We start from the raw sequence: 12,440 nt of genomic DNA, 5'->3' as shown, positions 1-12,440 counted from the left end.
GCATTGTCACTGCATCAACACATTCACTGAAAGGATGGTATATTGGAAGTCTACTTTATACCCTGGCTTTGTAACATGAGCTTGGTTTTGGTTTGGGGTTTTTTTTTTGGGGGGGGGGGGGGTTGGGTTTTTGGGGTTTTTTTGTGTTTTGATTTTTTGTGGGGTTCGTTTGTTTGTTTGTTTGGTTTGTTTTTTTTTTTTTCTTTTTTTTTTAAAGCACATCGAGTCAGGGGTTTTTTTTTGACCCTAGAAATGATCGTGGGTGTGATCTGTTTTGAGTACCAGTGGCAAATTCATATTTACATTTATGAAAATGGAGATCAGACCCTGTACTACAAGAAGTTAAAACTCTTCAGGAGTAGCATTTATCTATATCTTCCTTGAAAATCCTTTTGGTTTGTTTGGGTTTTGTACAGGGAAGGGAATGAAAATGAAAAATAAATACAAATAAAGTAAAAGAAATAAATGTTGGGAAATATTTGTGTGCTTGCAAAGCAAGCAGTCTGCTGCTAGCTTCTATGACTATTCAGTGAGAGAACACCTTGTACTCTCTAGAAGATTGATGTCATGATGCAAATACGTGTGTTTATACTTATAGTGTGATGACTTTTGAGGAAAAAAATAGCAGATGTGTCATCATATTCTGGCCAGTACAGCAAAAGTTGGATGAGCTCAGGACTAGTCTTGATGTTTCAGAAGTAGATTCTCAACTGCTTTGTTTGAAATCAAAGATCGGTACACGCAAAGAATCTGATCCTCTGCAGTACTGCACTTGCTATTTGTGCGTTGCTCAGCTATCATTAAAAGGAAAAAACCTGTCCTTGAAAAAGAAGGCCTTTCAGGACTGGAACCTGAACCTCACATAAGCCAAAAAGCCTTGTGTTGATTTATTTGTTTTCCACAGCTATTGACTCAATTTTCTTTCCTTATTACAAAAGGAAGTGCTCCATTTTTAATATTATTATTCTACCTTTCACTCCATGGAGCCATTCTGTAATGGCCATCAGAGCATCCTAATGTTGTGGTTGAATGTAAATTCCTGGCTTTCCATATTAAATGGGTCACACTGTTTATTGGAGGGTATCACTGTTCTTGTAGTTGAAATGAGGAGTTTTACCAGTATATCAAGGATTGCAGTCATTGTGTGGAGCAAAAAATAGTCTGCTTCAATATCAAACCTTTCAGCTGTTGTTGTTTGCATGAGTGGTTTAGTATGAATATGATTTAAAAACAACAAAGACGGTAGGGATGTTTTTTTCATTGGCAGTTTGTGGAACAGCTAGTAGAATGTTATTATTGGTTTTTTAAAAGGTTCCTCTAGACTTAAAATTTTAGAAAAATTAACTTCACTGCTTTTTAGGGGAATACTAATTTAATATGTAGATATGAGGAAAAGTCATATGTGCTTATATGCAAGTTCAGTATGCCACAGAGGAACTCACACATCTGCAGGATTTACATACCTGTACATAAAGCACATGCTGTATAAGTCCAAGTCAAATACTTGGTCACATTTTCCTTAGAAGCATTTGCATGCAAAAGAAGTTTCACTCAGTAGGGTTTTGCAGCTTTATGAAGCATACCTTACATTATCAAAACTGGGGTCTGTGCAAAGTATAGTACACAAACACAGTTCTTCACATATCAGAGTTGCTTCAAAAGTAGTCTGTGCTCTTTCAGGCAGAGGATATTACAAAGTGATTTGCAAGCGAGATTTGCATGTATCAAAAGTACATGGGAAGAGGCTTAGTGAGACTTCCATAAATCATGAATGAGTTTATGTACTTTTGAGTATATTCATATGTTATTGTAAGTCACCAGCAAACAGGGGAATGTTCCTGGCTGTTTCTTCCCTCTGTTTTATTAACCCTAATGACAGCTTTGCCAGTTTATCTGACAAAGTGAGTGATTGTGGTGATGCTTTTTGCTCAGTGCTTACGTGATGTTGTTCTGTGCAGGTGATGTCAAACAGGAGCCGGGCATGTACCGTGAAGGACCCACGTACCAGCGGCGAGGCTCGCTTCAGCTGTGGCAGTTCTTGGTAGCTCTTCTTGATGACCCATCAAACTCCCACTTCATAGCATGGACTGGTCGAGGCATGGAATTCAAGCTGATTGAGCCAGAGGAGGTGGGTTAGGCATACAGCATGCCCTCACATCCACTGCCTCATCCTGCAAATTGAATTGTGCTCCTTTGGGCTTGGGCCTTATTTTTCTTCAGTATTTTGCTTCAGTAGCACTTTACAAGGGTGACAGGTGTGGTTAAGCACAGACTTGACTCCTAGTCACACAAAATAATAAAAGTATTGCAAGTACTAGAGTTACAAAATACTTCACATTAATTGTGGGGTCCAGATTTTTCAGAGCCACTTTATGGATAGAACTGTTGTTCCAATATCCTTAGAAGGCTTTTCCCTTAAAAGTCTTTCAACACCAAATATTCTTCAGTGTGAAGATGTGGGAACTTGGAACTTTTAGGTTGTAGAGTGGAGTGCCCCAAGTCTGACAGATGGCAAAGGAGAAGGTTAAGATTTTTAGGCAGTAATATCCCATCAAAATTGCATAAATTTCCCTCTATTTAGGGTTTTCTTCAGAATCTTCCTGCTTATGTGTATCATTAGATTGTTTAGTGCAAGCTTAGATTGTGGGCTTGCAAACAGTGATGCACATGCATGGCATTCCTGAACCATGAAGGACTCATGGGATAGATAAAATTACTTGCGTTCATGAACATTTGCTGAAGCATGACTTAGTTCACTTGTTTGATAAAAAGGATTAAATTGAATGTTTTATTACATTAGAAGTTTTGGACTAGGTAACATTACATAACCTATCCTGTATTGTCAACAGTCATGAAAACTTGGAAGATCAGGTGTATGTGAATTTTACTGTAAAATTGATGTGGAGGATTTAATTAGCATTGTCAAAAAGCAATATCTCTCTGCTTTACTTTTTTGCCCCTTGAATAGGGTTTGGTAGTAGAGGAGACCACAGCAAATTTTCTGACAGAATGCTCTCTGAGTGAGAACTGAGTAGGAATGTTCGGGGGTGTGTGGCTGGTTCTGCGTTCCACCAGCTATTTCTGCTGTTTGCCACCCATCTGCTGGTAGAAGTAATCTGAAAGCTTTCTTGCATTTTAGTTACATTGTCTGCTAACAGCTCTATGGGGATGATTGAGTAGTTGGAGACGGATGTCCCCTGATAGGATTGATGTCCCTTTCCTTCCTGACATGGTCTGGCTGAGGAGCAGGTTGCTGCAACGACCCCTGTGCTGGCTCTAGTTTGTCTGAGCATTCCCCTCACTAGTGTTAGGGCAGATCCTGGCGTTGTGCATCTGAGGATTTGACCTCAGAACAGCCTGAGTTGATTTGATATTGAAACTTGCAAGTCTGCAGCCTTAGCAGGCTACATGGATTGCCCAGTTGTGTGACCTGTCTCAGAACAGAGCGAAATCTTTGGAAAAGCTTTGGTTTCAGTGAATAACATATCCAATTTTTCCCCCATTCTCAGTCTCTGTATTTTTTACCCTCTTAGTTTTGTCTATGTCCAAATTTTTTCAAGATTTAAGAGTTTTATTGAAAAATGGTTTCCAGCAGATGGTGCAAAAACTTTATAGATTTTATTAGCTAAGGAAAGGAAAGTAGCAAAACAAAGTCCTAAGGTTTCCTTATTGTGTAATTCCCTGAGGAACTGGATATTCTAATTTAAGTTAAACAGGTCATCTGCTTGTCTGGCTATGTAGAAGTTGCTTTGTTTTTGAGCAGCACTGCATCTGAGATCTGGAGGAGGCAGGATACTTGAAAGTTGCCTGACTCTTGTGTAGTTTTAGGGATTACAAAGGAGCCTAAGTTGTTTTCATTTGAATGTCATGAATCTCTCAATTAAAATAAGAATAGCCTATAGGAAGTTGCACGGTTCTGTTGGTTGCCAAGTGTAAATTGAAGGGAAATCAAAGAGCTTGTTGGTTCTGCTGTGGCAGGTTAGGATGTAAATGACGGGACCTTTCCATCTCATTCCTTGCTGGAGGTTTGTTCCCTTGTAGAAAGGGTGACAACAAAAATGAATATGTATCAGCACCTGGAGTGCCATATTTCATTCAGAAAGTGTGTGTGAACTATGGAGGCTGAGAATTGGGTGTAGGTCCACTTATACTGCTTTGTCACAGGGACAGCAACCTTAAGCAGGAAGGTGGGGTGGAAGGGTAGAAGTCTGAATCCCTTCCTCAGAGCAAGACTATGTAAATGCTCTGCAGTTCTGGGACAGGAAGAGTTGCTTACCAAGACTCCTTCTGGACCCTCTTACCTGTTTAGGAGTGTCAAAATACCACACAAAAAAATGGACCGTATTCTTAATCATTACTTTGTTGTAGTTATATTTACTGTGTATTTATTTATTTTGCAAGCTTGTTGTGTTGGGGACATTCAGGACTCTGATTAATGCAGAAAAAAACTTGGAAGGAATAGACAAAGAATGATGCAGGGATGTGTTGCGAAGATGAATAGGTGAATCAAGGTTACGCATCTAGGTCAGATCTGCAGCTGGAATAAATTGACGTGATTGGAGGTGTGTTTCAGTACAGCTAAAACATAGCTGAAATTAGCAGAGCCATGATAATTTACATAAGCCTGAAAAGCTGCACCACTGAAAGGAAATAGTACTTTTGAAAGAAATTTTAGAGATTATATGGAGATCAAAATCATGGAATTTGCTGTTGTTTAGTCCCCTTCAGACTGAAATGTTGTTTCAGGGAGTCCTTGTATCTTCTCTTCGGGGCTCCTCTTTTGCGGCAGCAAGTTTCTCCAGTCGGGAGGTCTGAAGACACACTATCTTTAACACTGCTGATGCTTTTGAGAAAGCACGCAGGATCACTCTTGAGGAGAAAAGACAATGCAGAAAGAATTGTGTCTTGCAGAATATACCACCTAAGGAGTCTTTCTGCTGTGCCTTTTGCAACCAGACGAGTCTATCTCGTATTTGCCTTCTTAGCCACCAGCGTGCTTGTAACAAACGTGGGTAGAGCCCTCCCCAAATCTTCGTTCACAAAGCCTAGCCATGATGATGAGTCCCCTTCAATACTCAGTGGTGTCTGTTGCCTATGGCTTGCATCAAAAAGTTCCGGACACCTATGGGAAAGTTTCGTAGAGCAGTCTGCAGAGAAACTGCTTGGCTGCTCTGTCCTTTTTCCTGAGTTGTATGCATATGCACCTCTCGAACATTTTTATAAAATGTGCTTTAGAGAGTTCATCAGCTCTGACTGTTTTTTCCTCTGGTGACGTGATAGTCATTTTTACAGACAGTAATTGAAATGTCATCAACAGCTGATTATAATTTCAGGTGGGGAATAAGAAGTTAAGCTCTTTAAACAAAGGGTGTCTTTGTCCAGAACTATCTTTAGATAAAACAGGAAGCGTAAAGGCAAGTAGGAATCATAAGTCAGAGCAAAAGGCATATAATTCTCTATGGAATGGTTTCCTAAGTTACTTGCAATTCACTTTTTATTGTTATTTTTAAGGGAAATTATACAACTGCAACTATGAAATTTCTGTTCCGTTCTTCATACCACCATATAGTTCTTCCAAAAGATTACTCTGCCTCCTCAGATAATTCATTTTTTTTGCTGAAGTAATGTTTAAGACTGGGAGTTGGCTTTTGACTTGTATCTCCTAATAATCTCAACATTGCTGTCATTCCAAGTACAGTCTGTATTAGTTCATGAACTAAGTGTTCATGTGCATGAATGTGTGTTTAATATAACTTAGTTTTCTGACAGCAAGGAAAAGACAGGAATAGTACAATTATCCATAGTATCAAACTAAAGATAAGTTTTCATCTTTTGTGAAAATTTTCTGGTGTAACTTGCTAAATACTTTTTGTCTGTCTTTGGCTTTATTTTTTCGTTGGTTTTCTTTATTAAAAAGCAAAGAAAAAACCCTCCACCACATTTGCAAATAAGTTAGCCGGTTTCAGGTTTAATGGTGATGTGTCTCCAATTGAAAATCATAGTACTACATGGGAAATTCAGGTCATGGCAACCTTTTCTCTTATTTGTTGCACCTGCAGGGTTCTCCCTCCTGCATCCCCAAATAAAGTATCTGATGATAAGATCTGCTTGTTAAATGCATTTAACAAATCAATGCTAATCCATTTTTGTGGCAGGTGGCGCGTCGCTGGGGGATTCAGAAAAATAGGCCAGCTATGAACTATGATAAACTCAGCCGATCGCTTCGCTATTATTATGAAAAGGGAATCATGCAAAAGGTGAGTAGCTAATTTTGTATTAAGTTTCACCAGAGTCTTGCATGTTAATCCATAACTTGTTGCATTATGTAGTTTTTTCATCTATTTAGGCAAACACTAAGCTCTTTTTACCTACCAGGTCCACCATATGCATTAAGATATTTTATTTTCCTATGTAAAAAGTGTCTGTGGTTTTAGTTCTCACAATGCATGTCATGATTTTAGGGAAAGAGGTAACATTCAAAAATATCCAAAAGAGCTTCCTGGCAGCTGGGAAAGGCAAACAGTAGAGTACAGTATGATTAATAATTTGCGGATCTAAATTAGCTACCCACTGCTTGGGTACTTCAGTAAGTGTAAGATAGGGGAGAAAACTTACACCTATTAACATACAAAATACTTTAATATTTTTACCAGTAGTGTTGTAATAATACTGTTTTTAATTGAAATTTAATATTTTAATAGACTGAATTAGGAAAAATATTTAACAACAATTTTTATATTACAGTCTGGTCTTGCTGACAGTATTCAATCCATTCTTCTACTGTGACTTGCTGATTTACATGTATATTTTTAAATCTTGCTATGTAGTACTATGTAGATTGACTTACAAATCAATAGGAGGGACCTGACTGCTTTATCTACAAAATTGGCAGGTGTGATCAAAGATCATAATGAATACCTTGTGCTGTAGTACTTATTCCATCTCTTTTCACATTAGTTTTGTGACCTGTGATGATTAACATGTTTAAACCTGCCATTTGCCAATTCCATGAATGGAAACAATGCTGTCAGCTCAAGTTACTCTGGGCAGCTTTTCCAGTAGGTTTTGTGAAGTCTAACAAGTTCTCTTGCTTAGATTGTGGGATTGTCGTAGTGCACTTCTTTTTCACTATCCAGGAGTCAACTTGGACAACAGTCTGGGCTAGTATTGTCATATGGTTCTTCAGTAGCACAGCACCCTATTCATTTTTGTGTGTCATGTAACTATACATTGAATCTTTGTAAAGTGGACTGGAAACCGGGTCCAGCTGAAGAGAAGCAGAAATGCTTGAGCTTGCTGGCTGGTGCTTCAGACAGAGGAGTTCCTTGTTGCAGGTTACAGCTCAGCTGCGTAGGCAAGTGTGCTGCCAGCACAGTACAAAGGCAGCAGAGAGGCAAGAAAAAGTAGGAGAGGGAAGCAAGCTGAAAAGGTGGGGTTTGAAATACCAGAAGGCTGATGATGCTGCCCCAACCCACACATCCATTTAATATGGAAAGTTTACAAGTACTTCTGATAGGTAGCTTACTACATCTTAAGCTACTACTTTATTAACTAGAAGAACATATTTAACACACAAATTGAAAGCTAACTTGTGTGCTTATTTTTCTGACATGGCAGTGTTTGAGGCTTGTCCTAGGATCGATCTATCTCACCAGTTTGTGTATGTTAAAAACTAATGGGAATTGCAGATTCATAGCAGGTTTCTTTACTGCAAAGTTTGTATACATGCTTTCCCTCCTGTGTTTTAAATTAAGCAATGATAGCAGGTTATGCAAAAGCCTAATTTCTGAATGCAGCCTATAGTTTGTCAAAGTTGATGTAAAAAATTCTATTGCAGATACAGCCTCCATCAAATTCTATTTGTGGAATAAATAAACTGAAAATTTAAGGAGGTGCTTCAAACTATTTTGTACCCATAAGAATAGAGTTGTTAAGTTTGTGACACTTTTTCCATCTTCATTCATTCACTTCAGTGCCATGGTAGCTGAGGTTGCAAGAAGCAGGCAATATGATCTTTATTTTTAAATAATTTTAATAATTGTGAGCATATGACATGGTTCATATTTTTAAGCACAATTGTTAAAATAAGGTGCTTTAGAAGACACTGTATTGGCTTCTGTTTGTTGTTTGGGTTTTTTAATAAGACAAGAAATCAGTGTTTTTTTTATTATTCTTTAGCTTTTAGGAAATTGAAGCACAGACATTTGATTAAGGGAAAACTTTAGGATCTTTGGACAAATTGCCCCTCCATAAGCAAATCTAAATGTTCCAGCTTTGCATGAGCAATTGCTAAGTACATATTAGCCTACGTATTTGCTTACGCTGTGCCTGTGCAATCAGCATCCACCATAACTAGAGTGCTTTTGTACGTAAATATGAATCAATCTGTGTGAAGTGAAATCCAGATCTCCGTCATGCAATGTGATTCTTTTTTCCACTTCGCACACAGAGTGTGTAATTTTATTTTGCCACTGTAGTGACAATTTGTTTACATTTTCCAATAAGAACAGTTCCATTTGTGGTTAAGTATAGGAAATGATTGCAAACAAATGTTGAGTGTAGAATACCTAGTCCATCTTCCAACAGGATGTCACATGTGGCAAAATCAAGATCATTCCGCACAGTCTGCTTTGGTGGGTCCCTCTTGTCTTTGCCAGGTCATTGCCTAATGAGTTCTTCTGTCACATTATTAATTGTGTGACAAAGGTGAGTTCTTCACAAGACTGTTGGAGTTGCAAAACGCAAGGCCTTACACTGCACCTTTTTTCCCCCTTCTGTTGTCTTAAGGTGGCTGGAGAAAGATACGTCTACAAGTTTGTTTGTGACCCTGAAGCGCTTTTCTCCATGGCTTTTCCGGACAACCAGCGCCCCTTACTGAAGACTGACATGGAGCGCCACATCAATGAGGAGGACACTGTGCCTCTGTCCCACTTTGATGAGAGCATGGTCTACATGCAGGATGGTGGCTGCTGCAACACCCACCCCTACAATGAAGGCTATGTCTATTAACAGCAGTGACAGTGAAGGGGATGTTTTCCCCCTCCCTTAAGCTTCTCCTCTTTCACAAGACCCAGAGGAAAGCTGAATCGACTTCAGTTTGTTTTTTAAATAGTACACTAAAAGGGGCTTTTCCTGTTGCATTACTCCTATGGTCTGCCATGGACAGCGCACTTTATTTGAAAGGGGTGGGTTGGAACCTAAACGTTATTCTGTGTAAAAGGAGGAAAAGGGTGGGTTTGCTTTTTACTTAAGTTTGGGAAGGGAACATACAGGTTTTAAGTACAAAAAAGCTATATCATGTCTGTTTTGTTTCATATCAGCATAAGATATTGTACATTTTCTCTGGGTATCCATAGTACAGTTAATTCTCATTGTGCAAAATAACCACTTTATGATGATATCAGCACAGCATGCCTAGGGCATTTGTTTCTTGCCATTCTTAATTGTCTTTCTACAGTAATAAAAGAGAAGCAAAGCATATACTACAGCATTTAATTTCGAAGCTTCCAGTGGCAGATCTTGTACCTTGCCTCTGAGAATAGCCAGATATCTGGAAAGTTTTTCCTGTTTTTTTCTCTTTTTTTTTTTTTTTTTGTGGGGGGGCATGGCCTCAAAATAAAATCCTAGTTAGTGACAGAGGGACCATAAGTACATTCACCAAGCAGCAAAATCCCTTACTTCAGACTGCAAGCTGCATGCTGTATCTGGTGCCACATTGCTATACATATATGGTCATTCTATGGCTCAGATTTTTCAAGATCCATTTGAGGGTAATAATTACATGTGGTAGGCTTTCTGATGATCATGTCAGCATTAAATACAGGTTCATGATCAGGAGGGAGAAAACATTTTGTATCCTTCCATTTCCTTTGGTACATAAATAAGTTATTTAATCAATAGGAATTAACTGTACTAAGTCACATATCTAATTATGCTGTTTAGACACAGCAGGCACTCCTTGAGAAAAATATCCAATACACTAAATAGGTACTTTAGTAAATTTTTAGACACGGTACCCATTAATATGCATTTAAACCTTTTACTGCTGTGTTATGTTGATAACATATATAAATACTAGATAATGCTAATGCTTCTGCTGCTGTCTTTTTCTGTAATATTCTCTTTGATGCTGAATTTACTATGACCATTTATAAGCAATGCTGTAACTACAGGTAGCATTTCAGGACAAAATAGATGACTTGAACCATTTATTGCTTAGAAAATAGCTTACGCCATAGCTGTGCTATAAGCAGCTTTTATGCGCATCCACAAATGACTAGTAAGCTTCAGCTTGCTAAGGAAAGCTCTGCAGAACCTTTTGTAATTTTTGGTGGAACGGAGACGAACTGTCAAAGAATACCATGAAGTTGCTGTATGACGTTGTAGTGCTGGCACTGGTGTTACCAATCAGCTTGTTTGGACACTAAATGTAAATGTGATCAGATATGCTCGGAAGACAATTTAAATTTTGAGGGTTTTTTTGTTGTTTTGTTATTTTTTTCAAATTGTTTTATTTTTTTGAGAGGGGTAATCGAACACAAGCCACACCTGCTATTCCGTACGTAAAACAAACAAAAAAAAGGTCCTGACAGGATCCCAAAAGTTTTAAATATTTATGAGCACCTTTTTTGAAATACAATAATTTGTAGTTTGAAGGAAGGGAGAGGGAGTAAGATCTGGATTTCTTTTTTTTGCCCAGTGAAATTTAAATAGGTATTACATGAAGTACCTCATTTTCCTATATTGTCAAGAAGTGAGAGAAAAATGAATACATAACCATAAAAAAAAACAAGAATAATTTTCATCATAATGGATGGATTTCAAAGACAATCCTAGGTGGTGGGTTAATCTTCTATCCTTTGTCAGTTAAGACACTACCTAAGTTATGAATATTTTAATATACAGTTAATCAAAAGTAAAGAAGCAGTGGTCACTAGAAACCACAGGTGCATAAAAAACATTTGGGCAGGTATTTAATTTACTCAGATCTGTAAGACAACATAGTTTATGAGAATGTATATATACCTTAATATGTCACCTAATTCTGTCATCCGTAAGTCTCAATGGCACTTAAATACTTGGTGATCAACCCAGAAAAAGTCTAAAATTGCAGAACTAGCAAAAAGCAAGGGGAAAAGGTTGGATAATATTGTTTAAAAAAATTGTGGTTTCCATTGAAATAAGGTTCAAATGAAACATGCTTTGATGAAAAGTCCTTGGATTGGTTTTGCTTCTTTAATGTCAGCATGGAGCGCCTCTTGCCTGTGGCAGGATGGGGGTATTTGGGAAAGGGGTTGGACAAAAAAAGGAAAAAAAAAGATTTAAAAAATGCATCAAATGTGTAATATTTAAGAAGAAATATATATATTTATCTGTATATGGTAGTGACTCACTGAACAAAACAAGCAGTCAGACCAACATTACATAATTTCTGAGCAGAAGATAAAAAAGTCTTTCACTGAACTGATTAACCCTTTTTAAAATGTACCTAAGAGGTTTATTTAAAGTCTATTTTTATTCCAGTTTTTTGTTTGTTTGGGGTTGGGTTTGGGGGTTTTTTTGTTTGTTTTGTTTGTTTGGGGTTTTCAGGTAGAATAATAAATCTGGCAGCTGATTTCTGCAAGATTGTTGTGTATTGGATTCCTAAACATTTGGACTGGAGAGGCCCCTGCAGTAAGGTTATTCTTTTGGAAGGGGAGAGGAGGGTCTGTTCCCAGTGCCTAGAGTAGCTTCCTGCAAAGTGTAACTCAAAAAAACATATACAAAAAAGCACTTTTTTTCAAGCTGTACCACAGGTGGAAGGAAAATGAAGGTTTTACCTCTTTAGTAGGAGCTGTGAGTATCTGCTTGTGTATATTCTTGCTGGCCAGAGCAGCTGGGCAGCCCAGAGTAATGCTACTGTGAAACAAAGTCAAGAGGCATCACTGCAGGACCCACGCACTGTGATGCAGCCAAAGGGGCTCAGGTTTCATCTGCCATGACAGTTCACTTGCATCGGTAGCTGAACAGAGATGAAATTAGATAAAGGCTTGACAGATCCCCTCAGAAACCATTTGAGAGAGTTAAGATTACAGATTTAGGACAATGTACAAATTTTGCTTCAGGGATATGACTTCCATGACAAAAAACCTAAGCCTTTTCTCTCCAAGGTTACACCAGTCTCACTTTCTCACACACCAGCTACAGTATAAACCTTTATATTACATTCACTGAAAGTGCAGATTTCATATCCGTGTCAGACCAGATCTGCTTACTTTACTTACAGTGGGTTGCTGTAAGGGAGAAACTAGGAGAAACTGGGATACAAGAACATAAACAATTGTTTTCTCCAGAAGTTCCCTGCAAAGAGCTCTTTGCAGGGAATCTTTTTATCTTCAGGGTTCTCTGCTACCTGGGACTATTCCCGAGGGATCAGTGCCTAGAGTTTTACTGCCCTTGAC

The 12,440-nt window shown here is 38.2% G+C and overlaps 1 protein-coding gene across 6 annotated transcripts in view; it reads left to right on the top strand.

The window, feature by feature from the left end:
* Positions 1 to 11,623, top strand: part of ETV1 (ETS variant 1) — a 65,892-nt gene extending 54,269 nt beyond the window's left edge. For all 6 annotated transcript variants that reach the window (XM_027639084.1, XM_027639085.1, XM_027639082.1 and 3 more), the window contains 3 exons: positions 1,959 to 2,128; positions 6,156 to 6,257; positions 8,788 to 11,623. In XM_027639084.1, the coding sequence (XP_027494885.1) occupies positions 1,959 to 2,128; positions 6,156 to 6,257; positions 8,788 to 9,009 (494 nt within the window). In that variant the 3' untranslated portion in view covers positions 9,010 to 11,623. The remainder of the gene's footprint in view (positions 1 to 1,958; positions 2,129 to 6,155; positions 6,258 to 8,787) is intronic.
* The last annotated feature ends 817 nt before the right edge of the window (positions 11,624 to 12,440 follow it).

Source organism: Corapipo altera, unplaced genomic scaffold, assembly GCF_003945725.1.
Source record: "Corapipo altera isolate COAL_440 unplaced genomic scaffold, ASM394572v1 44, whole genome shotgun sequence".
In the NCBI taxonomy this organism is placed as follows: domain Eukaryota; kingdom Metazoa; phylum Chordata; class Aves; order Passeriformes; family Pipridae; genus Corapipo; species Corapipo altera.
The sequence above is the reverse complement of the archived record's forward strand: the minus strand, read 5'-3'. Positions and strand labels throughout refer to the sequence as shown.